Consider the following 27,563-nt stretch of genomic DNA (forward strand, 5'->3'; position numbering starts at 1 on the left):
TCACCCAGAGTCTCAGGCAGGGCTGCTGTCCCTCCAGTTAACCCCCCATCCCCACCACCACGATTCCTGTCCGGTGCCCTCTACTGGTGCGCAAAATCCCCCATTCCTGAGGTACAATTGGGTAGTTCCCACCCTGCGTCCTCCACCCCAACCAGAGACCTCCCCTTCTTGTCCAGGTAGCTCCTATAGGCCCCGGAACCAGTCCTCTGCCTAAGCAGTGACCAGTCTTTCTCTTTGGGTATAAAATCAAGCGCACTCCCCTGCCTCGGGTCCCAACCGGGCTTCTGGCTACTTGAGGGTAGGCTCGGGGGTACCACTCACTCCGCCTGCCGCCCACGCCTCATTTTTCCCACCTAAATAGGTATTCTGTTGCCAGAACAAGATTAGCGGGGACTTGGAGACTTTTGGCCAGTATGGGAAATCTGGGTTAAGTTACTTAACTTTCCAAAGCACTGATTCGATTTAAAATACTCGTCCCACCTCTTAAGGTTATGAACATTAAATCACGCATGGAAAGCGCTAGCGGAACATGTAGAAAGAGCTCAATAAATGCTTTACCATTGCTGTTAGGCAAAGACTGCATTTGTCTTGAAAGTTTTAATCCTCCGTGGTATACTCGAAAACCCTTTCTTGATTGGATTTTTGCACCTTTGAGAGATGAGATTCTGCCCGTAATCCCTTCCCCTCCCAGAGGAGTCGCTGGCTCCCGGCGCTCCCGTCACGCCTGGACGACTGTACCCAGTCTCCGACGCTTTGGAGGTGCTCTGGCATTAGAAGGCCTAGACCGTGGTATGGCGCAGAGTAGGGGGTTCAGCTCTTTTCAGCCCGAGGTGGGCTCTGTTTGGCTTTTCAATCCTCACACCCCTACAAAGGAGGGCCGCGCGGCTGAGGGTGGGGGAGAAAAGGGGACTGTAAATTCGGGGGACAGTTCCAACCAACGAGATGGGAAAGAACCGAGGCATCTTGGGGCGCAGTGTTATCCAGTGCCTTCCTAATCCTAGGGTTCCAGTCTCCAGGGAACTAGTGACCTAGAGAGAATCTCCTCAAGTGGAATCTGCGAGATTCATGCAGTCGATTATCCTCTCCCCTCCACCCGCTCCATAAAACGGATTCTTAGGAAAAACTCGATTTTTTTTCCCCATGCGAGAGAGAAATGTAGAAACCAGGTAAATGCAAAAACCTCTGTGCCTTTCCTAGCCACTAGTTCACAGGCACCCCCGCCTCCATTCCACGGTTCCAGTCCTCATCTCTACCCGGAACCCCAGCCCCTGTCCCGGTGTAGGCAACCCGGGGAAGCCTTTAATTCGGCCGCCACCTCCCACCTCTGCAGAGATGAATGCATTTTTCATCCCCTGAGCGTCTGTTTGTTCGCTATACAGCTGTTGGGCTCGAGAGGGTGTAGGGACTAGAAACTCCTAGTGACTTGCAGCACCCAGCGCCTCTTGCCTCGTGGGCTGGTCTGCAAACTCCGGAAAAAGCTAGGTTCCGGGTCGCGACGCGCAGACACAGGAAAACTGCACCAGGCCGTGCAAAATGAGCCCAGAAAGGTACTTTGGCAGCTAGGACCCGAGGAACGCGAGCCGCCCCCCTCTCCCGCTCCAACACCCTCGCCGGTGCCAGCTCCCGGGTGCGTGCGAAATGGCTGGCGGTCAGACCGCAGGAGCATGGAGGCGCGGGGTTAATGCGCCATTCCAAATCGCGGTGCCCGCCAGCAGGAAGCCACAGAGGCACCAGATTTCCCTTCCGTCTTAAGAGGGTTTTCCCTTTTTTCCTGCCTGGCCGACGGAGGGCTTTTTAAATTGGACGTGGAGATCCTCAATTAGAAGTGTGGCGAAGTTGGCAAAAGACGACACAGTGGAAAACTCCCCGCCTCGCCAGAGGCTCCCGGCAGCGGTTCCCGCCCTCGGCCGAGCGCCGCCAGCGCCACGATCGAGCTCCCCCTCTTCCCCCCGGACAGGGAGGGCGCATTCTTCCCTCTGAGCGCCGCCGGGACCGGCTCCAGTCCGAGCAGCTCTTTAGTTCCCGGTATTTGCTGGGCGGGGGAAAACGGGGGAGGTTCTAGGGACTCGGCACACAGCGTCTACTAGGACGTGTTTCTCAGAGTCTGTGTGGGCTCCACCCCTTGGTTTCTCAGTTTGTCTCTCTATCGCTTTCCCAGAACACATCTACATCTGCCCGACGCGTTTCTCCTCAACCATGGGCCTTTGCCCGCGGTGCGAACTGCTTCACGCGCCGCCACGTGCGAGAACCAAGCTCTGCTCCTGAAGTGATGGGGGCTCTGCTTTGCCAGGTAACCCCGCACCGTTTCTCGTGCCTGGCAGGCTGGTCCCCTTCTGGGTCTGGGACCACCACGCTCCGGCAGGGCAAAAGCAGCAGGCCGCGGGCGCCGGCACCTGGTGGGTCCCCGGGCCTGGGGAGGCAAGGACGCCCAGGAAAGCCACAGAAGTGCTCCCAAAAGCAGCCGCTCGCCGCGAGGCATTTCTGAGTTCCCCGCAGCAGGGGGCACCAGAAACCGTCTGAGCCGTGTCACGCCCACGCGGCCCGGAGGCTGTGTTATCATTTTAGTTATAAAACCGGAGAACCATCACTCCCTCTACAAGCCTCCCGAAATCCTATTAGCCCGGGGACCTGTGAAGGTCCTTACCGGCATCTCTGCTTTTCAGGCTCCCACCCCTCGATTCTCGCTGGTTTTCCTCTCCCCACTTCACCTGAGCGGGTTTCTTGGCAACCTGCTTTTAGACCATCCCCCACCGCTTCCCCGCGTCACCGTGACAGCTTCGCAGGAGGCAGCGCTCCCGCCGTCAGTGCCCCCGCACCTTCTTGTGCCTGGCAGGCTGGGAGGTTTGTTTGGGCTTTGCCTTCAAGATCCAGGTCTCAGAGAGAGAAAGAGGAGGCGGTGGGGCGGGGAGACGGGCTTGCTATAAACTCGAGGGTTTTTTTTTTTTTTTTTTGGAGTGGGGAGGTAGAGACAGAAATTGCTGGAAGATATATTGCTTTTCTTAACTATGCTTCGTGTCCTTGACTGACAGAGGACTTTTCTCCCCTTAATCCCCATAACTGCGGGGCCCAAGATGAGGGAGGGAAAAAGAATTTGGGACACTTCTCGCAGGCCAACTGGGAAGGGGGTCTGACTGTTTAAAATGCGAATTCCAGGTCCGAGAGCACCCGAATTGCTAGCAGGAGAGGGCTAGGGACACGGCGGACTTCCCAGAGATCGGACACTTGTTGCTTGTTGAAAAGGCGCCACCTTCCCTGCCAAAGCGAAGGCGCAGCGAAACAGTAAGAGTTTGGTAGAGGCCGGCTTTGAAGGCTTTGCGGGATCGGGTGCGTGAGAGAGGTTGGAAGAAACATCTCTTCCTTGAAATACTTAAGCATATATTCCAAATGCTGAGCAAGAGTCGAGCGCGTTCTAACATCGCAGCAAGGGCCGGAAGAGTTGCCTTTGTCCCCGCCTATGAGCAAAAGTGTTGCGAGCTCATGGATGGGTACGCCCCCGGAGACGCGCACATCAGTCCTGGCGGCTGATTCTACCAAAGCCGAAACTAGCTGGGCGCCAGGAGGCTGGCGGGAACCCGCGGAAGTCCATTTCCAGCCCGAAGAGGGTTGGTTTTTCTTAGTTGGGGCAGGAAACAAACCACCAGCCGGGAATTAGCCTCGAGATGGTGTAAAGTAGTGGCAGTGGTGGTGGGGTGTTATTGGAAGGCGGCACAGAGTACAGGAGAAGAAGGAGTCATTAAAATAATAACCTCAGTGGCCTAGTGGAGTCTCAAGAATATGTTCGAGACTGAGATTTGAGTCCAGTACTGCCAAGAAAGCCCTTCTCCTAACCTCGACGGGGATGGTTAGTTGGGGTGGAGGGCGTTGGGAACGTGCAGGCAGCCGGGTGAGGAATGTAGCTTTGCCCGACCTCGCCCGGAGGAGGTGAGACCTCCATTTTTAGGTTCTCAGCACCTTTGCAGCAGGCCCTCCCCGGGCCTGCGCTTTGCCTTCGAACAGATCAAAACAAGCTCAATAGTAAGTTGCACCCTTGGCAATGATAGTATCTCTGCAGGTCCAGAGAGGATACTTTTCGACGGCGGTGGGTTCGAAGATGACCCAAGCCCTGAATCGTTCTGTGACTTGACGGAAGAGCGCCTCGCCGAGTCCGGGAAGGAAACTGCCTCTCTTGGGCATTCGGGGTCCAGGGGCATCTGGGGCTCCAGAGATCTTTGCCCACGTGGAAAGGGCAACATACTCCTCCGAAAGGCCGGCCTCTCTCCAGTTCTACTTTTCTCTCTCCTCGCATAGCTTAGGCTCTCTCTAGTCTTTCCACTTTCTACTCTCACCCCTTGCTCTGGGGTCCAGACGCACCCCTCTGACTAGGGCACCCTTCAGCCAGCCGCACCGCCCGCGACGCAGGCACCACCCGCTCCCTCCTTCCCTCGGCCCGCTCCCTCACTTACCTCGGATCGGGTCTCCGCAGACCCCAGGTTGGACATTAACTTCAGGTGCCCCAAGTCCCAGCCAGGAGACCCATCCGGGCTGATGGCTGGAGCGCGGAGCCCCGCCCAACAGGTCAGGGGCAAGAGTTCGCAATCCTGGGGTCGCGCGGGGCAGCAAGAGCGCCCTGGAGGCGGCAGCCAAGACTCCCGCCTCGGTCGCCGCGAACAGCGCGAGGGCTGCCGACAACTCTCTCGCCTGCCCCCCGCACCCCCAGAAGCCGAGGTCCGAGCAGCCGCCGCTGCTTTGGGTGGGGGGGAGGTGACAGGGCTGCGCACGCCGCGCTCTTGGCTGGGGCTGCGCGGGCCCGGGGCGCTGCGGGCTGCTCAGCTGCAGCTGCGGCGCTCTGCGCCTCCTCTGGGCGCACTGCCTGGGAGCACAAGACGGGCTTGTCTGATGCTGCCGCGGGAGCTGAGGTCTTGCCTGGAGATCCGAATGAGACACCACGTCAACCGGCGCGGGGAGTCCCGTGAAGACATGAGGGCGCCAGGAGCGCAGGCTGGTCTTTTAGAGCCCGGGCTGGGGGGCCGGGAGCCGGGGTGGGGGAGGGGAGGCGCAGGGCCCCCGGGAGGGAGGGGTCGGGAGGCGTCGGCTGGGCCGGGCTGTGTGGGAGGAGAGGCCAGCAGCGAGGAGGCGCTGGAGTTCCCGAGGCCGGGGTCCGGGGTGGGAGTGGGCTACGCAAGGCGCCCCTCCCTGGGCTGCAGGAATAGCGCTGAGAGCGTGGAGACGCCGCGGGGCTTGCGCCTTCTCCTCCGGGTGGATCAAAAATCGGCAGGAATGTGCGCCGCGCTGCGCTGGCTAGCCGAGGGGGGCAATCCGAACTTGACCGCGGCGCCCGCGCAGGGCTTCGCCCCCGCGCGCCGCACTGGATGGAAGGCGCTCTGCCGGTGCAGCGCCGCGCCGGGCTTTCCTCGCGCCTGTCGAAGGCCGGCCTTCCCGCTCGGTTGTCTCGTCCTCTCGCTTCTCCGCAGGGCAGGAGGCAGCGGCGAGAAAAGGAGCTGCTGGGCAGCTGGAGTTCTAGCACCGAGAAGGAGAGGCGCGGAGCGGCCGGGTGAGGGAAGCCGAGTGTTTGCCAGGAGACGCTGCTAGTGGGGATGAATTTATAGAGCTCTCACTCCGTGACGTGCCCTCCAGTGGCTTTTCTGATTCGCTTTCTGACCTAAACACACATTAGTTTAGTCCCCATGCTAAGACCAACACGGTCTCCAAATATCTGCTGGCTGAAGTCAGAGGGTTTGCATATCATGTATTACATGGCAGGCAATGAAGAAGGCTTCTGAGGCTGGCCGGTTCCTCAGTCCTAGGCTCCATTTTCATGCTGTTGTAATCTAACACCAGACATGGGGTAGGCACATACATTCAAAATCCCAATTCCAGAGGCATAAGATCACTTTATCGGGAACGGGTCAGGGGAGGTTGAGCTAAACCTGCCTTTATCCAGATTTTCCAAAATGCAGATGGGAAACTTCAGCAAGCACCCCCTTGGGTGCTAAGTTTCCAGCGACCAGGGGTCCGGCCCCCATTCCAGAGCTCTGTGGATGGGAGAGGTGAGACCTTCTAGGCATTCCTTTTGTTGGTTAGCTCACCACCAGAAGCTGCCTGAGCCTTCTTTTGTAGAGGACAGGAGGAGGGCAAGTCCTTACACACCCTGTGCATGGTTACAACCGTAAATACATTTCATTCACATGGGGCATGGAATTGGCTCTACCTCTAAAATAATGTACTAAATAGGGCATGTCTTTGCTAAGCAGAAACCTGCTTTCCGGAAGCCAGTGGACCTGAATTCAGTGGGACCTCTTTTATTTTATTAGCTGGGGCCAGGGAAAGTGTAAACAGGCTCAGTTTACTTCCATGTACCTCTTATTTTATGACTCATCCGGTTGTTGGGGAGTATGTATTCTTCAAGTAGCTGATACAGACAATAGGCAGGGGAAATGCGTGTGGCAGTGTGGAGGGGAAGATCATGTATTATTAAACTTCTTAAAAGTCAAAGATCAGCTACTTTGCAGGTTTGTCAGTGAAGCGAGTGTGGGAGGAAAATTGTTCTTACTAATGTTGCTGTGATTTAAGATTAAGCGAAGTGAAAATCAAGTCATCCAAACATACCTTAGCTGAAATTAGGACGCTCTTTGCAGTTCTGCAGAAAATGACATTTCCCTCTTTGATAGATTTATGGTAGAAATGTAGATAGATTCAGAAATTGGAGGGCAGAATAAGCTTAATTTTTTATTGCCTTTTAGCATTGTTTTCGGAATTTGAAGACGATCCTCATCAGTATTCTTACTCTGAATGATTTCTTTATTTTCAGAAGGCTTTTTGCTGGGGATGATCAGGCCGTCCAAGCACCTGCAAATATTTAGCACTTGCTGTGTGCCAGGCAAAGTGCTAGACCCTGGGCATTGTGCTGATTGGACTTTTTTGGGGGGCAAGGTTGGGGGGTTGCAAGGAACAGATACCACTGAGTTTACCCTAAGTAATGGGAGTTTACTGTGGAAGGAAGGCTGACCGGAATCTCCACCATTCAGCCACGTGTCTCCGAAAAGCCTTCCGGAAAGGCCACCCAGCCAGGCCTCACGAAAACTGGATTGAAGTTCAGGAACTGGAAGGTCATTCAGGATACAGCTCTGTGACTGGGTTATCTTGCTGCCCCCTCAGCAGCAGTCATCTGCCGATCCCTACTAACAGGCTTAGCCGCCAAGGTGATTCAGCTCCTCTCTCGCTGTTTTTCCCTGGGTGTCCTTTGGCTTCTGCTCCTGCTACCAACTGCTCAGCTCTCAGTTGATCTCACATTTAAACTCCTTTAGTGAAAGGATCTAGTTGGCCCCGCTGGGGATTCACCAGGGGTGAGAGTTGGACTGAGCCTTTGAATCAGGCTCCTTACAGGTTGCAAAACACCCTGTATAACCGCAGACCTGGGGGCAGGTGCCTATCCTGGGCCAATCATCCGTGTCCAGGTTGTTGGCATCACGTGTCCAGGTTGTTGGCAAAGAGCCTGGCCACCTTTGCTTGAGATACTTCCTAGAGTTCCTCCCCACCTTCCCTTCACAGCAGATGGTCCTTCAGAAGGATCTGGGTTAATGGTAGGCACTTTGGGTTTTAACAGTCCTCTCCCAGCCCTTCAGAAACTATCACTACAGAGAGGGAGGTATGCACATGAGTATTGATGGTATAAAGTGATAAATACTCCAACAGAAGTATGTATGAAACTCATGTCCTGGAGTCTGATTTTCACATGGCCAGTGAAACACTGGGGAGATTTCAAAAAATACCAAGACCTGTAGGCTAGGCGTGGTGGCTCACACCTGTAATCCCAGCACTTTGGGAGGCTGAGGCGGGTGGATCACTTGGGGTCAGGAGTTTGAGATCAGCCTGGCCAACATGGCGAAACCCAGTCTCTACTAAAAATAGAAAAATGAGCTGGTTGTGGTGGTGGGCACCTGTAATCTCAGCTGCTTGGGAGGCTGAGGCATGAGAATTGCTTGAACTTGGGAGGTGGAGATTCCAGTGAGTAGTGATTGCACCACTGTACTCCAGCCTGGATGACGGAGTGAGACTCTGTCTCAAAAAAAAAAAAAAAAAGTCCCACACTTAGGCCCCATTCAGGGCAATTAAATCAGAATCTCTTGAGGGGTGGAGCTCAGCGGTTGATTTTTTAGATACTTCCAGGTTAATGAATTGGCTTTATCTTTTCCCAGTGGTTACAATCATCTTATGATTCTTTTTGAAACCAAAATGAAGAAGCCCTGCTTTGATAGGTTCTAGGACTAAGACTCCTCTAAAACATCAAATTCCTTTCAAAATACAAAGTATCTTAAAACAGTAATATAAAGGAAACTGTTTATTTAGAATTAAAGCAAATATTTCTAATTTTGAAAGAACATTTATTTACATGGCTACAGCATACAGACGAATTCGGCAAACGTTCCTTCTGAAGAGACTGCCTTGAATAGAGTTAAGATGGGAAGCAAACATTTGGTGTCTTGGGAACAAGGGGATGGTCTGATGTCGCAGTCTCATGCCCCCATAAGCTGAAAGTAGGGAGCCCTACAGCTTTGAGGCTCCATCTCCTCTGTTCTGAAGGAAATGGAACAGTTTGATTTGAAGCTGTTCCTCAGCGAAGTCCAGAAGGGAAGAATTTGCAGCACCGACTCTGCTCTCAATAGGCAGGACATCTTCTGATAAAGCAACAACAGCAGCATACTGTTAAGGATTCTCACGTTGTCCCCAGATCTCAGCTTTTTATCTAGGAAACCATTCCTGAGAATCAGAGAGAGCAAACATTGTTCAAGCCTCCCATCTCCTCTTTGAGAAAAGAGGTTCGAAGCCCTGCAATCTCCGGTTTCATTGCTATCGTCCTCTTCGCCAGGATTTCTTGTCTCTAACTGAAAGTTGTCTAAATGATGGGTGCAATTTGTGCTCAAGGATCTTACAGTCCTTGGGAAGAGAAAACATAATCATAAAATGATGAAAAATAATACAGGGTATTATAAGGTTATGGAACTCAAAGTAGGCCTTGATTGGAGTAAGTAAGCAGAGAGAAGGCAGGGGTGAGGGGACACTCCAGGCTGGCTGAAAGGGTCGCTGGAGGAGACTGGATGCTAGGTGCTGCCACATTCTTGCTCAGCATCTGTAGCCCTGTAGCCCTGCAACCTGTAGAAGTGGTGGGGTGGGTGGGTTAGCTTTTGGCCATTCACAGAGTCCTTGGCCAGTTCCCAGTGGGGCTTTGCAGCTGCTTTGATTATAAGGGCCAGGACCCGGGTCCCTGGACTGCCTCATAACTTGGGTCGTGAGGATTGAAACAGAATCCATCACTTAAGCAGGGCAATTTCCTTTTCAAAGTCACTGCTTTATTGGACCGCGATTTGTTCCATGCTTGCTTGCTTTTAATAGCCATTTTCACGAATGATCCTATTACTCATGAAGGAAAGATAGATTTGCCTTCAGACCACTTAAAAAAAGTGAAAAGAAAAAAAAAGGAAAGGGGAAAAATTCACTGTAATGGCCTTTTTGCAAGTAGTGGGAAGTGACAAATTCTTTGGAGTAAATCGTTTCTCATAAGAAATCAATCCTGATGTTGGAGATTTATTGGTGATTTCCAGCAGTTTCTTTCATAAGGATCAAATTTTCTAATTGTCCACTAATATTGTTTTTGGATCTTGAAATTACTTTGTGAGATTCCTCTTTTCCAGAGATAAAACTTCAGTCAGGTGAGAGTGTTGCAGCAGACTTTCTTACTATGCAAATGGTCTGATGGCTTAGGTCTGGGGTTAGCAAATATTTTCTGTAAAGACACTAAATATTTTAGGCTTTGCAGGCATACTGTCTCTGTTGCAACTTCTCAACTCTAGCCTTGTGTTGCAAGAGCACCCACAGATGATATGTAAATGATAATATAATTTTTTCCATGTCATGAAATACTTTTTTGATTTTTAAATGTAAAAACCATTCTTAGCTCATGGACCATACAAAAGCAGGCAGTGGATAAGATATGACCCAAGGGCTATGATTTGCCAACTCCAGTATAGGTTAAAGTTATCACTTTGATGAGACTTATCAGCTCCAGAATTGGAAGGGACCTGAGACTTCTAGTCCAAGCTCCTCATCTTACAAGGGGAGAAAATGGAGGCAGAAAGTGGTTAAGTGGCTCCCCAGTGCCACTCTTTGACAGTCTTACCATCCAAGTAAGTGTGCTGTACAGTTATTTCACTGGTTTTGTATGTGTGTGTGTGTGTGTGTGTGTGTATGTATAAGGAAGGGGGCACACAGGGAGTGTTCTGTCACCTTTCAAATTGTGATTTAGTATATTTTATTGAGGCAAGAAGTGAGTCAAAATTCAGGTAAATCAACTGGGATCTCTATTGGGGGCAGAGGTTAATGTCAGGCTGAATGGGTAGCAGAATTTTGAAAAGAAGTTGATTGCTGCCTTTTGGAACAGCAAAACTCCCAGGCAGAGAGCAGAGCACTAAATACATTTTTTTTTTCCCTTTAAGAGGCCATTATATTTCTGTAATTGGCTTTTAGACAGCCATCACAAAGGCACAGAGATAGGTGGGGGTTGGGTGGAAGAGAGAGATTTGAGTGGGGAGTCGAGATACCAGTATCCTAATTCTTTTGTGGACCGCCTAGTTCCTGTTGTACACTTTTGGAACCTTCCTAAAGAATGGGAATTCACAGTGGTCAGTTGACTCTGACAAGGACTCAGTATTTGAACCTTTATTTATTTATTTATTTTTGTAAAGAAAATAGGCTGGACATGGTGGCTTATACCTGTAATCCCAGCACCTTGGGAGGCCGAGGCAGGTGAATTGCCTGAGGTCAGGAGTTTGAGACCAGCCTGGCCAACATGGTGAAACCCCGTCTCTACTGAAAATACAAAACAATTAGCCGCACGTGATGGCGTGCAGGTGTAATCCCAGGTACTCGGGAGGCTGAGACAGGGGAATTGCTTGAACTAGGAAGATGGAGGTTGCAGTGAGCTGAGATCGTGCCACTGCACTCCAGCCTGGGCGACAGAGTGAGACTCCATCTCAAAAAAAAAAAAAAAAAAAAGGAAAAAAAAGAGCAAAAAGAAAATAGAGATGTAGTCTCCCTGTATTGCCTAGGCTGGTCTGGAACTCCTGGGCTCAAGCTATCTTGCCACCTGGTCTCCCAAAGTGCTGGGATAACAGACATGAGCTGCTGCCTCTGGCCAGTATTTGGATCTTTAAGCCAAAATTTTCCGAGAGACCTCCATGCCATATATTGATTACATAATAAACAAACTTCAGTCTAGTCTCTTCTGCTCTTACCTAAAATACATGAATTGTTTGACTATTTCCAAGAATGGCAACAGAGCAACATGACACCCACTCCTCTTTACTCTTACACCGCCTCCTCCGTTGCCTTCTCCATTTTTCCTCCATATGGGAACACTAATCAATCAATTCATGAATCCTCAACAATTATTTATGGATTTAATAGAAGCAAGCAGTGAATGCGAGTGTGGATTTTATGGTCCCTTGAGTGTTTCAAGCTAATACATATCTCACTGATGTAGTAGCAGGGCTAGGACTCAGGTGAAGCCACCGAGGCACCTCTCTCACCTCACTCTAGTCCTGGCCCTGATTAGCAGAAACTTCAGGTTGACACCCCCAAGTCCCACAGCCTTGAGTTGAGAGGAAGGCATGCCAGTGAAAGCTGTGGGAGCTTGGGAAACTTGTAGCCTCACCTATTTTTCTACCCATTTTTCTTTTCTTGCTCCTTCTCTCCCTCCCTGGGAATCTATGTGGATAGATGAGATAATAAACCAGATTTTCTGAGTTCATAAGTTACTCCTTGGGAATAATTTATATTGCACAAATACTTTCTGGTCACTGGGATATTATTTGGTAAATTACTGCCCTCCTGCAATGCTGTAAGTGGAACCCTAGTGACCTGAAAGAGTTAAATGCCTCCCTGCAAGCAATTAACTTACTCCTGGGGCATAATTTACACTCTAAGAGGATCTGGTGGACCATATGTGAAGCACTTGGAATTCTTTGAGAGAAAGGCAGCTCTAGAAATGTAAAGAATTAATATTACACAAGGCGAATTTGCAGACCTTTCTTCAAGCAGTTTATCATGTAACTTCCCAGAAGAGGCCTGTAAGGTAGGTCATTATTATCCTTTCTAGAGGCATTCTCTAGCCAATGGTAAGTCAGCAGATAATATACCCAGCATGAGAGTAGGAAATACCTATTTGTAGAATGACTTCACTATTTGAAAAATAATGGATGAAAGATTGGGAGGTACATTTTAGAAATCTGAGTAAAAAACAAAAGCTAAAGTTAAGATAAATGTAATAAGTATCTGCTTTACAATCTTGAATAGTAGGAATGTGACCTAAATCTAATGGGTCAATTTTTTATACAAACTCAGGGACACCAACATATTAGAATGTGGCATCTGTTTCAAAGTGGTCATCTGAGAAGACTATCTGTATATCCTAATGTGCACCTATCACTTGAAACACTTTTATAACCTGCAAACACAATTGTTCATCCATCCCACAAATATCATTTAGGCATCTCCCTTCATAAGGCCCTGTGTTGGCACTTGCTGAGGAACAAAAACAAGTCATGAGACAGCATCTCTATATTCAGGGATGGCAGTTTTCTGGGTTTTGAGGGTGGGTCGAATTTTGAGCGAAGATCAAACCATCTGAAATCAATTCTAGTGAAAGAGGAGGGTTAAAACCAAGAGAAGATAATTTAGAGACTGTTCATGGCTCAGTGGTAAATTGCAATCATGGCCTCAGTTCTTCACCCTTCTCTGTATCTATGCTCTTTGCTATGTGACTCTGCAGTTCCTCTTGCTAAAGTGATGGTGTCTGTTTCCCCATCGTCTGAATCTGAAGTGGCATCGTGACTTGTCTTGGGCAGTAGAATGCAATGGTAGTGAGAGTGTGCCAGTTTTGAGCCAAGACTCACAAGGTAAACATGTTTCTGCTTCCTCTTTCAAAGCTATGCCATTGCCAGGAGAACATGCCTGGGCTAGCTTGCTGGAGGATGAGAGGCGTGTGGAACAGAGCAGTATTGCTCCGTTTGTCACAGGCAAGGTCAGTTTAGATGAACTGAGAGCCAACTGATTTCCCCTCCACTCTTCATCCCCAGACATGTAAATGAGCCTGTAAAGATCAACAGCACTACTTCTCCAACCAGTCTGGAATAAACAAGGAAGGCTTATTGTATACCCGTGGGATTTTGTGGTTGTTATGCAGCATCGTTATGGCAGTAGATCACTCATATAGCTTTTAAACTGATTCCAGAAGAGGAACTCTCAATGCTAAACAATCACAACATTTCTGGACTAAGTGATTGGTGTCTCCAGGTGACTACCAGGAGGCTGTAACGTATGTTTGAAGAAATAAATGTCTCAATGTTTATTGGGCATCCTTTCTCTGTTCTACTGCAGTTCATACTTATTGTATGAATCGCTTGTATGCATAGCCATGGCTACATTAGATCAAATGTTCTGTAAGGGTAGGAACCACATTTTAAATGTTCATCTCCTTAGTATCTAGCACATAACTACTTGTTAAATGAATGAAAGAATGAAGACTCTCATTGGAAGTCACATCTTGCATTGTGTGCTTTTAGTAACTTTGGTCTGCTCATGATATGTGTTGGGTGTGTAATATGTAATCTTAAAAACTTAATGCAATTACTTGACGAGATTATATATGCACATTATACCTTTCAAAAGGTGCAAAGGTATTTTCATTGATAAGTGATTCTTTCTCTCATGCCATCTTTAAGCCATTCACTTCTCTGGTAACACAATTACCAGTGTCTTATCAATTCTCCCAGAGAGTGTGTAATCATTAAAATAAAGCTTTTGTCTAGGAAAGAAATAACATTTTCAGCCATTACTTTTTTATAAGTTTGCACATTTTACAATTCCTTTTCTTTTGGAGGCTGGGCCAATTGGATGTAGCTCTTATGTTTTTTGCTAGAATGTTTTGAGAGCTGTTTCCCCGAGTTTGTTACTAAATTTTTTTTTTTTTTTTTTTTTTTTACTTTTAATCGACAAATTATAATTGTATGTATCTGTGGGGTACAACATGATGTTTTGATACATGTATACATTGTAGACTGATCAAATTAGGCTAAATAACATGCCCATCACCTCAGATAGTTACCATTTCTTTGTGATGAGAGCATTTAAAATAGTTCTTTTAGCTATTTTGAAATCTACAATACATCATTATTATTAATGGTAGTCACCATGCTGTGTAATAGATCACCAGAACCTATTCCTTAGGTCCAACTAAAACTTTGAGTGCTTTGACCAACGTCTCCCCTTTCCCACCTTTTTCCTCCCTCCCCCTGCTACCCCTCCCACCCTGGCCCCTGGTAACCACCATTCTAGAAATTCAACTCATATGAGTTTGACTTTCTTAGATTCCATTTTTGATTCAGCAACTTTTCTCAGGTTGTTTAAGGTTTGAATGCTGCTAGAATTCACGCAGCTGTTTGTTTCTTTGCCTGTGTACTCCTATCATGAGCTGTTAGGCCAGCCCTGGGAGCCTGGTAATTACCACAGAGCCGGGCAGCAGAGGGAGCAGATAAACTTGAAACATTGGGCTCTCCAGGTGACAGGGAACAGGAGTTCTGAACCCCTAGAAAAAAACTCTATCATGGAGAACTCAGGCCCTCTATTTGATGACTATAGTGGGTTGAGTATAACTTAAATTTAAGACTTGTGAAAGAATCTTTGCAGACTGGCATGTTGTTTCTGTTTTATAACAATGCAAAGATTTATAAATCGGTGAAACCATGTTGGCCTGCTCCAGAATAAAGCTGGCATTGTACCTTTTAAGGCGTGTTTTGGGGGTTCTATGAAATGGTTTAAACCAAAGCCACAAGAACAAGAAAAAATTTATTTTGAGATAAATCTTCATAGACTGCCGACTCCTAGAATTTATGTGCTAAAGATGCATACTTTATTCTTTTCGACAATTAAGTGGTTTAAAAATATTCTTCCTCACGGTTCATTGAATTTCAGGTTCAACTAATTTTTAACAAGTGCAAAATATGTACTAGGTACTCTATTAAATATTCACATATATATTTTCTCATCTAGTGAAATGTAGTGTTCATTAAATATTATGTTACAAAGATCAAAGCAAGAAAATGATTAAGATATGGAATGACTTGTTTTATATCTGCTACATGGTTTGCATAATCTTAGTTTGTGTAACATGGTTGCTCATAATCTCCCTAGATGTCTTTTGTGGGTTTGATACCAGATTTAGCATGATTCATTTACATTCAGATGATGGCAAATCTCAGAGAAGAAAAACTGCAGCAGAGCATGCATGGGATGTGAGTTTTTTTCTTTTTGATTGAGGGACTGTTTCATCAAAACATTGTTTCAAACAGATGTGTTCTAGTGTTTACTGAAGGGAGAATTCAAGCCAGACTGATTAATTAGCAGTTAGTCAAGCCATTTCCCTGCTCCTATCTGGGTAGTCTGGAGATTATGAAGCTGTCAGTAGGTTATAGTCAGACAGTGGAAAAAAATGACAAACAGCAACTAAACCTCAGATCACCAAGCTACGGTGTAAAATACGGTGTTCTAACCACTCTGCGTAGTTTTTTATTGGAGCGTAAGTTTTTATGAGTGGGTGTGATAGGACTAAGGCAGAGGTTGGCAAACTTTTTCTGCACAGGGGCAAATAGCAGCTATTTTAGGCTTTGTAGGCCATATGGTAGTATGAACAGCTACTGACTGCTTTAGTGCTATACTTGCAGCACCTGTATAGGTGGGTCTCATTTTCAGAAAGTTCGGATTAAAAATCTAGACTTGCAAAACACAGATTAGAGGTCAAATAGTGCTGTAATTTCAGCACTAAAGCAGTCATAGACAATATGTTAACAAATGAGCATAGCTGTATTCCAGTACATCTTTACTTATGGACACTAAAATTTGAATTTGACATTTTTATGTGTCATGAAATAGTGCTCTTTTAATATATTTTTAGCTATTTAAAAAATGCCAAACATGTTCTTAGTTCACCGCTGCACATTTGGACCATAGTTTGCCAACTCCTGGACTAAAGCAAAGAGTCTTGAATCAGTGCTAGGTCTGGTTCTTTTGATTTTTTTTTTTTTTTTTTTTTACATGAGATTGATTCTTTCTAAATCTGTTTCTGTATTTGTAAAAATGATGGAGAATAATAGTTGCACTATCTCTTTCCAGGATTGTTGGCAGGATTACATAAAGTAATGGATTTAAAAGTATTTTGAAGAATATGAAGTGCCATGCTGACATAAGATATTGGTTATATTATTATTTGTGTCAGGAATGTGTTTGGTATAAGTAGCCCAGAGCTCGATTAACAACGGCTTAAGCCATAAAGACATTTGTAGTTCACTTACCTGGATGTACCAGTTCCTAGGGTTAGTGTAGTGGCTTGATGATGTCATTAAAGACCTGACACTTGCTCTTTACATTCTACTGATGTCTCTGTGTTGGTGATGCCTCTTTTCATGGTGCAAGATGGATGTCATAACTCTCAAGAGTCATGTGCTTGCAGTACAATGTCCCAAACAAGAAGGAAGCAGGGAATGGAGTGAAAAGAGATCTCCTTCCAGGCCTCTCTCTTTTTTTTTTTTTTTTGAGACCGAGTCTCACTCTGTCGCCCAGGCTGGAGTGCAGTGGCATGATCTCAGCTCATTGCAAGCTCTGCCTCCTGGGTTCGCGCCATTCCCCTGCCTCAGCTTCCGGAGTAGCTGGGACTACAGGTGCCTGCCACCATGCCTGGCTATTTTTTTTTGTATTTTTAGTGGAGACAGGGTTTCACCGTGTTAGCCAGGATGGTCTTGATCTCCTGACCTCATGATCCACCTGCCTCAGCCTCCCAAAGCACTGGGATTACAGGCTTGAGCCACCGCGCCCGGCCTAGGCCTCTCTTTAATCAGATAGGAAAGTCTTTCCTAGCATCCCCCTAGTAGCCTTTCCTTCACATCTCATTGGTCAAAACTGGTTCATGTACCTGTCCTAGACCAATCACTGGTGAAAGGAAGGAGGATTGATGTGCCTGGCTTGTAGACTAACCATGAATCAGCTTCTGGGACTGGGGTACAATGCTGCCTGGACAGTCGGGGTTCTGCTTGTGAGGAAGAGGGAGGAGAAACTAATAGTGTCATCACATTATTATTTTTTCTCCCATTACAAATTGTATGTCTGGCATCAGGTTGGGTGAAGAGTTGATGAGCTAATTTTCTGTGAATACTCCAGGTGCCATACAAGGTGTCCACATGGGCACATAATAGGCAAAGACCATGCTAGTCGGCTGGCAGGGTCAGGCTGCGAGTTGAGGCTGCATCAGGATGGAATTGACAATCAACCAGTACCCATCTCAGAAGGAAGCAGAAGAAGGGAGGAATCTGAAGGTCATCTGCATGTGGCTTCTGGAACATACTAGAGAGAACCAGTTTAATCCTCAACTATTACACATGATGATAACATGCTCCACAGTCATTTTTCTGGGGAATCTCGTCATTGTAAAATCCAGAACTGTAGGTGCCTATATAGGTGGGTTCACTTTCAGAAAGTTCGGATTAAAAATCTAGACTTGCAAAACACAGATTAGAGGTCAAATAGTCTGAAGTTTAAACTATTATTCATTTTATTAAATAATTTATCTTAACCTTTGTTTAAATAGTGACATAATTGGTATAGTTTAAATGATTTCATTGATGAATATATGATTTCCCTATAATTTAGTTTATATACCGTGTGTGTATACACACATACGCCCACACCTATTGCATTGTATTGAGTTAGGTAGACCTATAAATTGATTAATTGAAAAATCATGAATAAAATAATCCTTTAGAATAAAATTTACACTAATATGAACTTAATTAAACATCTGAGTTTTAGGGTACCATAGCAAATGACATTTCCCAAGGAATTAAATGCCTATTCCAAAAATCAAGTCATACACAAATTATACACTTTGTTCATACAGGTCAAATATTCAGTGTGCATATTCCCACATTGTGTAGGACATTGAACCAAAGGTCCCTCAAAGCTCTAAGATTCTTTTATTATGTAAGTGCCATTTGACCTTGAAGTTTCCTGCTTTTCTTAAATACTACAACTTTATGATTATGGTAGAATTATCTTTATATCCAAGTTCCAGGCTCATAGCTCACAGTTCATTCATTCACCTATTCATTTATTTGTTCATTCATTTTTAAAGCCCATATGTGATCCCACTCTCATGGAATTTATGGCCTAGAAGAGATGAACATTAAACTTGTGTGTAATCATACTGATGAATACATAACCCCATGTAGCTTAGTGATCTGAAGAAAGGAACACTACACTAGGTAAGGACATAATGAAGGAACCTGATCTTGACTGGGGATCAGAGAAAGCTTCTCTGAGGAAGCAATGCTTGAACTGAGAGCCAACATATGAATAGGAGTTAATTAGGTGAAACAGTCTAAGTGAATTGGAAAGAGCATTCCTAAGAGAGGTACAGTGTGTGTGGTAGCCCACTCGTCCATCCATCCGTCCATCCATGCATCTGTGCATCTGTGCGTCCATCCATCCATCCATCCACCCATCCATCCATCCAGTTTTACAAACCAGTACAGTACCAAGTGATCATAAAGATGCAAACAAATAGAAATCATCTGTGTTTTCTAAGTCTGTAAGTCCATTTGGAAAGACTAGAGAAGTACACTGGTAAAAAAATTCTTAGAAAATGTTCAGAGGTTATTTTAAGTAACAGTAGATGTGAGGCAATTTCAGCAGTTGCTCTTGTTCTTATGGGAATGGGATTTGCAGCTCTCCTGCGCATCGACCTCACTCTACTTTTTCCCCATGAGAAAGGTGCAGAGTGTAGAGGATAAGACTCAGGTGCTAGCAGCATAACCATGCTTCCATGGGAACTGCAATTTGCCATTAAAAAAATGAAGAAAAATCTTGCATTAACAAAGGAATTTGTTTAATTTGACAATGAATTACTTTTTTTCTAGTGCTTTTAGGATTAACCAAAAAGCAAAATTCGTTTTTTTAAATGGGATTTAAATTAGTATCTGTTCTATATAGACTTAACCATCTCATTGTGACTTCCCTGAATATAGTTGCTTATATTGAAATCGGGGTAGTTGGGGCTCACTTGTAGTGATTAGCAAATTATCCATTTACATTTGTTATCAGGTTAATGGTAAATGTTCCATTGAGTTCACAGAATCTTGGCATTAAATTTATAAGTGGAATTGAGCTTAGAGGTCAATCTAGTATAACTCTCATTTTACACAAGAAGAAATTGAAAGCCAAATAGGTTAAGTGACTTGTTCAAGCCACTTAAAAATTTATGTCCCAATTCACTCCATAGACTTTTGTGATGGCTATATAAGTAAACTCTGTATCTAGGATCTTCTAACTCTACGTTCAGTATCAGGGGCTTTGGAGTGTAATTCTCTGCACTCAAATCCCTGCTATTTACTAGTCTTGTGACTGGAAAAATTATTTACAGTTTTATCATCTATAAAAGAGGATAATAATTGTACCCCTCTCACTGTATTGTTATGAAGATTCAAATGCATGAGAAGAGCCACGCTTGCAGTAAATGCTCAGTAAGTGCTTTGCCATGTGTCTTGCTTTGATCAATAGGAAGGATGGAAGTGACTGTGTCAGTTCTGAGTGAGACTTCAATAGACAAAGCAAGTTTCTTCCGCCCTTTGGTGCTCCTGGACTCAACCATGTCCTGGGAAGTCACTCATCTTAGAGAAAAGAGACATGGAACAAATCTGAACTATTATGACTGATGTCACCATGAACATTCTTGAACAAGTCTTTTTTTTGTGGACATATGCATTCATTTTCTTCAAGTATTAACCTAGGAGTGGAATTACATTAAAAGGGGCCAAACGGTTTTCCAAAGTGGTTGTACCATTCTGTACTCTCACCAGCAATGTATGAGGGGCCCAGTTGCTTACATCCTCACCAGTGCTTAATATTGTCAGTCTTTTTAATTTTATCCACTGTGGTGGGTGTTTGATGGTATCTCATTGTTGGTAGCCTACTGAGTTGAAAAAAGTTTCTTGTTTATTTGAAGATTTCTAATAATAGCTTCTAGGTCCTCTGTTTCACCCTCAAGGAGGGCTGCACAAAGTTTGACTAAGCCCAGACCCAGTCTTGTCACTCAGCCTTCCTGGTCTATGCTACCAATTGGAATTAGTCAGACCAAGTACCACATAGCCCAGAAACACCCAGCCAGTTCACTGGGTATTTATTGAACCTCCCAGGTGGTTTAGAGGCCACTGCTTAGAGGCCAAAGCTCAATTCTCCTAAGTGGCAAATGTATCTGAATGTGATGTAGAGGTATTGAAGATCTTTCCTATACTTCCCATGTTTTTAATGAACAGCAAAAATTCTTACATTTTGGTAAACTAAAATCACATTGTTCTTTTGTAGCTCACAGAGGAAAAGCCTACTCAGGACTTTGCCTGGGATGGACAGCATGGAGATGTTATGGTAGTTGCTACAATAAACTTTCTAAATTTTTCTGTCTTTCTGGTCCCCTTTCTACTTTCTATTTCTACTTTCCCCTTCTTCCTTTTTCCTCTCTTCTTTTTCTCTTCCCCTCCCTTTTCATTTCTTCTTCCTTGTTCTTCTTTCATCAGCTGAACAAGAGTTTAACAAAACATCTGAACATATATGAAATCATCAGAAAAACACAAATTTCTGGAACATCGATATATGCCCTAATCTTTTCTGAATTTAATGTAGAACTGATTTATGTCATATAGAATTTTAATATGTTTATTATTGAGTTCTACTTTGTCTTGTTATTATTACTTCATGTAGTTCTTTCCATATTTCTAGATAACCCTAATTGTGATTCCTGATGGCAATAGAGTACTTCATTGTATTATCACACCAGCCTGCTGAGCCATTTCACCAAACCAGTATGCAATATTCTGTTGTATGAAGGTAGCCATATTTATTTGACCCATTCCCTTTTATTAGACATTTATGTTACTTCCTGTTTGGAGTATTAATAATAATGCTACAGAAAACATCTATAAAACATAAAAACATTTTAGGCTGGGGATGGTGGCTCACTCCTGTAATCGCTGTACTTTGGAAGTCTGAGGCAGGTGGATTATTGGAGCCCAGGAGTTTGGGAGTATCCTGGGTCAACATGGCAAAACTCCATCTCTACAAAAAAATACAAAAATTAGCCAGGTGTGGTGGCGGGCACCTGTAGTCCCAGCTACTTGAGAGGCTGAAGTGGGCTATGCTTGAGCCTAGGAGGTTGAGGCTGCCAAGTTGTCATCAGGCTACGGCACTGCAGCTTGGCCTACAGAGCAAGACCCTTTTCTTAAAAAAAAAAAAAGGAAGATGATATGCTTTTACATAAGCCTTTATTTGCATTTCTGCTTATTTTCTTAGGATTAATTTCTAGGTGTAGAATTTCCGAGTCAAAGGGTGATGAATGTTTTAAATGTTCTTTGCCACCTAGCCAATAACATTTCAGAAAAGCCCAACCAACTTTGTTCTTAAAATTAATATATGAGAATGCCTATTTCATGGGAAATGAAAACATTTTGAAAATATTGTATAGTTAACAAAAAAATCTTTGTTTTTAAAATTACAAAGCAACATCTATCACCTGTCTGTTGCCAAAATTCAATCTTAATAGAAGTGCATGATTATTTCTTTAGATGTTGGGGTGAAAGCTGGATTATCTTTTGGGACATGCCCTCTACTTTGCAGGTTTTACAGGCAGTGGTAGATGCTGTTGAGTCAGGATCTGGGTACAGTCAGTGACAGTAGTAGGATTTTTCAGTGTGTCTTTGTCAGCAGTAGTCAGTTGGTAGGTCTTCTTCCATCCTCCCTTCTTGGTAGTCATTAGTACTGTTCTCTAAATCTTTCTGGATCTTTGACTTTCAGGCACAGAGTAGGATTTCACTTCCTGGCCCCCTTGTCATTGGATGACTGGTGACTGGGCCATGTGACCAGTTCAGGGCAATAAGATATGAGTGGAGATGCTGTGTGTCACCATTAGATCAAGCATTTAATTGCCAGTTCAAGGCTGTGCAGAACTTTCTTTCCCTCCGCCATATGCCTGGCAATGTAGGAACTGGTGGCCACTTTCTCAGCCTGGGTTTTGGAGTGAGGAGTAAGGAGTGGTCCCACCCTCCATCTCACCCCGCACTGACCTGAGATGGATATGTAGTAGAGTGAGAAAGATGCCTTTTTTTTTTTTTGCCATTGAGATTTTGAGAATGGTTATTACCTCAGCACAAGCCAGCCTGTTCTGACTGTTATTCCTTCTCCTGTTTCCCTTCCTTCCAACGTATGTGGCTAACACACCCCTATCTATCCTATAGTCATAAAGACTTTGCCATGAACCTGATGGTTGAGAGTCAACAGAAATAGACTTGAAGCTCATATATTACATAGCTGACATAAAATGCTTATTATCTACACTTACCACTTAATTTTATAAACTATATATGACATTAAACAAAAAATAACTACTTTTGTTTATTCAGAAAGGTACAAAAGCAATTAGACTGTTGGTTGCAGGACAGGAAGGCAGGGGGCAGGGAGTAGGTGATGCTGGCCAGCTCACAGAGACTGATGTCTCACCAGGCTGGGCTGTAGCTGGTCTAGTCTGTAGCTTTAAGCTTCCCAAAGTAGGACAAAAAGGCTTAGGCCTTTATAACTTAAAAACCTGTCAAAAGAGTTTTCCTCCATGTTCACAGATAGGCAGGGTGTGTGTGTGTATGTGTGTGTGTGTGTGTGTGTATGAGAGAGAGAGAGAGAGAGAGAGAGAGAGAGAGAGAGAGAGAGAGAGAGATTGTGAAGAAACTATTTGCCAGTGGAAAATAATGCCCCCTTTTAAACAAGCTGAAAATGTCTTGATATAAGGCAGTGTGGTCTTGCTCCCCTGTTTACAGAGGAATCCTTTCATGCAGCCATGATATATAGAGGCTTTAAACCATTGAGATCCTTTATGCTAACAGACCATTTGTCTTGGATTTTCCAGGTTTCCAGATTGTCTTCAAGGAGTACACCATTGACTCTGAAATTAGCTATTGTGTGGACAGATATATTACAAGTCTCTAAATTATCATGTTGCAGGAACTTGTCATTCTAACACTTTAATGGAGTCTAGCTCTGTGTCAGCCCTCCCTCTGTCCTGAGACTTTGTCACATGGGTAATTCAGATGTCGGTGTCTCTGCCCCACTTCCTTGCTTTTCATTAGGATCAACATTTCCAACTCCTGTTTTCTAGTTATCTTTCTTTTCGTTTCCGTGATACTTTCAAACCTGGGATTTTCCCTTAAGGGAAAAGTGGATCTTTTGCTTGGGAAGCGTGCTTGTCTTCGCTAGTTGCACTCCAGGGCCCTTTCTTTATTAGTGTGCTTTTAGGCTTTTGGGGAACTGAAACCTTTTGGCTGCTGAATTGTGTGTGTCCCCTACCATCACAGAAAAGAAAGAATGTGTGTTCTTTCTCTTTTAATGTCAGTTAAAGTCATGTTTAGAGAATGCTTGAGGACTTCCCTGAAGGATGCCTCAGGATGGTACCAACCCACCAGATGTAGGCACTCTGGGATGAACATCTTTCTCCTTCTGGAAGGCTTTCCTTCTAGCCCAGTGGCTCTAGTAGTTTATCATCTGCATCAGAATCACCAGGGTCGTTGTTATTGTGCAGATTCTTGGTTTATGCCCAAGACCCACTGAGTGTGAGCCTTTTAGGGCTGGGACCCAGGAATCAGCATTGTAACAGGCAACCCAGGTTTTGAAGCCCTGCCTCCTGGCAGATCTCTCACTGTCTGCAGAGCATCTCCTAAATAAGCATCTCACTTCACCTACAACAAAGCCACTGACTCCACTGTCTCTACAAGGCCTGGAGAGAAGGAAGGTGGCTCCCTGTCTCTTCTTCCAAAACTCTCTTTTGGAGCTGGGCCTGTTGTCCTCGAATGAGAGGGACTTGCAGGAAAGCCAGTGAACAAGACTTAGGAAATTCACAAGGAGTGAAACACAGAGATATCAGAGCCTCTTCTGGCCAGGAATGGTGGAGCACCATGTAGTTTTTTCTTGCATTAGTCCTCAAATATTTATTATGTGCTTACCATGTGCCAGACACCACTCTAGGTGCATTCTGTCCAACCTCGCATTTCTCTTCTTTTTGTCAGATACGAAAAATGAAGCTGAAATGTAAGTCCCAAATTATCACCAAATAGGCAGGACCAGCAAAATAATTAGGAGAATCAAGACAAATTTCTGGCTTTTTCTGTGTGTGTGTGTGTGTGTGTGTGTGTTGTATGTGTGCCTCTGTGTGCTTTTGTGTCACACGTACTCATGTGAGTTAGATTTTATAAAATAGCTTGTGTTTTCCAAGCGTATGTATATACTTTATTTATTTTATTAGTTCATTCAAGCATTTGTTTATTCATTCAGTAAAGAGCCATTCATTCATTCATCTAATATCTATAGTAGGTCTGCTGTGTGCCATTCTAGTTAGTAGGTACTAGGGATACAATGATGAGCCAGACCAAGTTCTTGCCCTCATGGAGCTTCTATTTCAGAGTAGATGATGCTCTCATATGCCTATTGAATACCTAGATGTTGTTTTGTAATTTTCTTTTCTGTAGGGATCATCGTTTCAACAGATTGCCAAATAGAGCCCAGGAGCCCTGCCCCCTGCTTTCCTCCTTCCTGGTTTCACAATGTCCTTTTCAGCAAAGATGCTTTTCCAGACATTTCTTTATATGTCTGAAATATTTTTACACAAAACTGGGGAAGATGTATTAAAAGTGTGAACTCTACATGGCTCTGAAGTCTAAAGAGGAAGTGAAGCTATTCAGCTGAGGGTTTTGACTGGTTCCCATTGGGAAACCCCTTTCAAGCAAAACCTTCATGGAGCAACACACTTCAAAGAGGTTCCCAGTGATGCCGTGTTTAAAACTTGTTAATTGGACCTAATTGCGAACAGCTGCTCAGTTTAGCCACTGTTTGGGTTGGCATTCACCTACCATAGATCTAGGTCATCTTTTTGTTACATTACATTCATATTGGTATCGTAATGTATTTGTTATAATCTTAGAATTTGTCACCATCCAAAGGATTATGAGATAATAAATAAAAACACGGAGACAACGTATTTGTCAAGCCCTGAGGTCACTGCCAAGTACAAAAGCACTTGAGAGCAGATGCCTATTTGATACACTGTGTGTAGTCATGGCATTTCACTCACACACGTGGGAAGGTTTCCAACAGCAACAAAAAATCTGTGGTGTTTGCTGGAAGCACTGAATGATCTTTTATTGTCCATTTCTTCTTCATTTAACTATTGCCTTTTAATGCCATACATCACAGAAACAAAGGGGAGACTAATAAATAGTAGTTTATTAGGTGAAATTGCTATTGGATCTAGTTTTATACAATATTCATGTTTCTTAAGAATCACTTGGGGGAACAACTTGTTGGTTAAATGTGAAGGGGTGATTTGGAAAATATTTAACAAGTGATAAGGCATGAGCACTGAGCAATTAGAAGGAATACTGGCCGTAGTAACTGGCGTGGCCATACTCAGGCATACTTGTTGTGTAGCAACCAAAGTGTCTATTATCAAGCAAGTTATCACTAAGGGTAACTAGAACATGATCCTGCTGGGATTCAGTGTAGAACATGCACGGCAGAGTTATCTTACTCTAGGAGTAAGAGAGCCAGGGTATTCCTACCAACTCCTGCCCATCACTGGTTGAAGGCAGTCCTGCCATGCAAGTGGCTAAGTGGGCTCTGGAGGTCTGGGGATGCCTTTATGCAAAGAAATGCTGGTTTGGCAACTGGAAGTCAGACTACTGAGTACTGAAGTGATGAGTGCCTAAGGGTATGGGTGGACACCAGCAGTACCTGCTATGGTGGTAGGGGGGCATTTGAGGATGTTGGTGGGGCTGATCATGAAATATTTCTCTCTCTGCATTGGGCATGTCAGTAGAAATAGCCTCCCTGAGGTTATTTGAAATAAATCGATACTCAGATTACATCTTATAAATTAAATGGGATTGAGGGGGTGGAGCATTTAATGAAAATGGTGATGGTATTGAGAACAGTGTAAGCAGTTAACACTAATTTGTTCTTCTATGTGATAAGCGTGGCTTCTCATTTTTCCAGATGAGGACGTTGAGGATCAGAGATGTTGAAATACTTGCCCAAGGATGCACAAGTGGAATGGTGAAGACAGGATTTGAATTCTCTTTTTCTCTCTCCCTCCCCCCTCCAACTTTTCCGTTTCAACAAAGATTTAAATACTTACTATGTTCTGGGGACTATTTTAAGCACCGCATAGCAAAGAAACAATTTTGGTCCTTTTCGATCTGATAATCCCCATCCCTCCCTTAAACGTTTTCCTTCCCCAGGTCCTTCCCTAACTTTTGTGGGGCCCTGCAAGTGTAAAAACGGAGGCTCATATACCATACCTCAATATTTGAAAGTGATAAATCAAGCTGGCAAAGTGTTAAATAAAAGATGCTCCATCCTCCTGCCTTGATAAAGACACTTGTGCACAAGGGCTGCTGTGCACTGAGAATCTGTGGGGTCTTGGAGCACCATGCAGGTATGTGGTGGCTCAGAGGGTGTGAACACCTAGCTCATGGCCTGTGGCCTGTCCCTTATCTCTTCCCACCCTGGCACTCCCACATAAGGGGGTGCTACACATATGTGTGTGGACATCCTAGCTTACACATCCAAGCTGTATCCCCACAAACGGCACCCCTTAGCTTAGGGGTGTGTGCACTGGTGGTGTGACTTGCCTTGGAGAGAAAAGGCCTGGAGAAAGCTCTGGAAGTGGAATTAAGATCACTTGGACAGGGGATTCAGGGTCTCTGGTACCCAAGACATAGTCCGAAAGAGGAGATGCAGGCTGCAGGCTCCAGGTGGGTACATCTCTGTGCCCCTGAACTCTTCACCCCATAGAAAGGGCACAACCAGAGGAATACTAGGGATCCCCCTTTCCTGGGCCTAAGAATAACCCTCCCCATTCTATTTTCTCTTCCAAATCCCCCTTTCACATGTGGATATTTTTTTGAGATTTGGCCTTCTGAGGATTTTTATAAAGGAAAATGTGGAATTCAAACATTCTATTTGTTGAACAGAGAGCAGGTCCATTGAGGTGGGCAGATGGTAGGTGTCACCGAAAGTGGAGGAGTGGGACTGTGGAGAGACCTGCTGGGCTCTCTGGGACTTCCCTGCATTCAGCAGCCCTAGTCTACAGAGCGAGAAGCTATGCTGTCCTGGCCCTCTGTCTTGAGACCTTGATGGGTTCATCCCAAACCTCAGGAAGTGGCTGTAGTTTAGCAGGATCAGCTCTGCTTGCTGTTCACTTCTCCAGCCATGAGGACGGCAGCTCTGGATAGACGTCTAAAGCACACACGAAAGCAGTGCTTCCTTTACTGGGCCAGATCCTCCTGGGGGAGCAGACAGAAGCCCTCCAACCTGAGCAGTACATTCTCATGCCAGTGTGCATTTGCCTGTCTCCCTTGGGGAAGGTAGGTGGTTTAAATTCTTTATTTATTAAGCCT

General features: G+C 45.0%; 2 protein-coding genes and 1 long non-coding RNA gene across 10 annotated transcripts in view; 2 read left to right on the forward strand and 1 right to left on the reverse strand.

Moving 5' to 3' along the window:
• GDNF (glial cell derived neurotrophic factor) overlaps positions 1-4,611 on the reverse strand; it is a 27,269-nt gene extending 22,658 nt beyond the window's left edge. For 2 of the 4 annotated variants that reach the window (XM_017853217.1, XM_017853216.1), the window contains exon 1: positions 559-1,081. In XM_017853217.1, coding sequence (XP_017708706.1) covers positions 559-583 — 25 coding nt within the window. In that variant the 5' untranslated portion in view covers positions 584-1,081. Of the gene's footprint in view, positions 1-321; positions 534-558; positions 1,082-4,442 lie in introns of those variants that run through there. The other 2 variants (XM_017853219.1, XM_017853218.1) reach the window with 2 other exon arrangements.
• Positions 2,336-4,432, forward strand: LOC108515990 (uncharacterized). The gene is made up of 3 exons (XR_001881689.1): positions 2,336-2,841; positions 3,154-3,279; positions 4,052-4,432. It is a non-coding gene; the product is annotated as an uncharacterized LOC108515990 (long non-coding RNA).
• LOC108515988 (translation initiation factor IF-2-like) overlaps positions 4,504-27,563 on the forward strand; it is a 23,639-nt gene continuing 579 nt past the window's right edge. Inside the window, exons 1-6 of one of the 5 annotated variants that reach the window (XM_017853212.1) lie at positions 4,504-5,530; positions 7,005-7,178; positions 20,440-20,499; positions 20,851-20,958; positions 26,158-26,599; positions 27,374-27,530. In XM_017853212.1, the coding sequence (XP_017708701.1) occupies positions 4,525-5,530; positions 7,005-7,178; positions 20,440-20,499; positions 20,851-20,873 (1,263 nt within the window). In that variant the 5' untranslated portion in view covers positions 4,504-4,524 and the 3' untranslated portion in view covers positions 20,874-20,958; positions 26,158-26,599; positions 27,374-27,530. Of the gene's footprint in view, positions 5,531-7,004; positions 7,179-20,439; positions 20,500-20,850; positions 20,959-26,157; positions 27,531-27,563 lie in introns of those variants that run through there. The other 4 variants (XM_017853213.1, XM_017853211.1, XM_017853215.1 and 1 more) reach the window with 4 other exon arrangements.

This window comes from Rhinopithecus bieti, unplaced genomic scaffold (assembly GCF_001698545.2).
Source record: "Rhinopithecus bieti isolate Rb0 unplaced genomic scaffold, ASM169854v2 scaffold_34818, whole genome shotgun sequence".
NCBI lineage: Eukaryota > Metazoa > Chordata > Mammalia > Primates > Cercopithecidae > Rhinopithecus > Rhinopithecus bieti.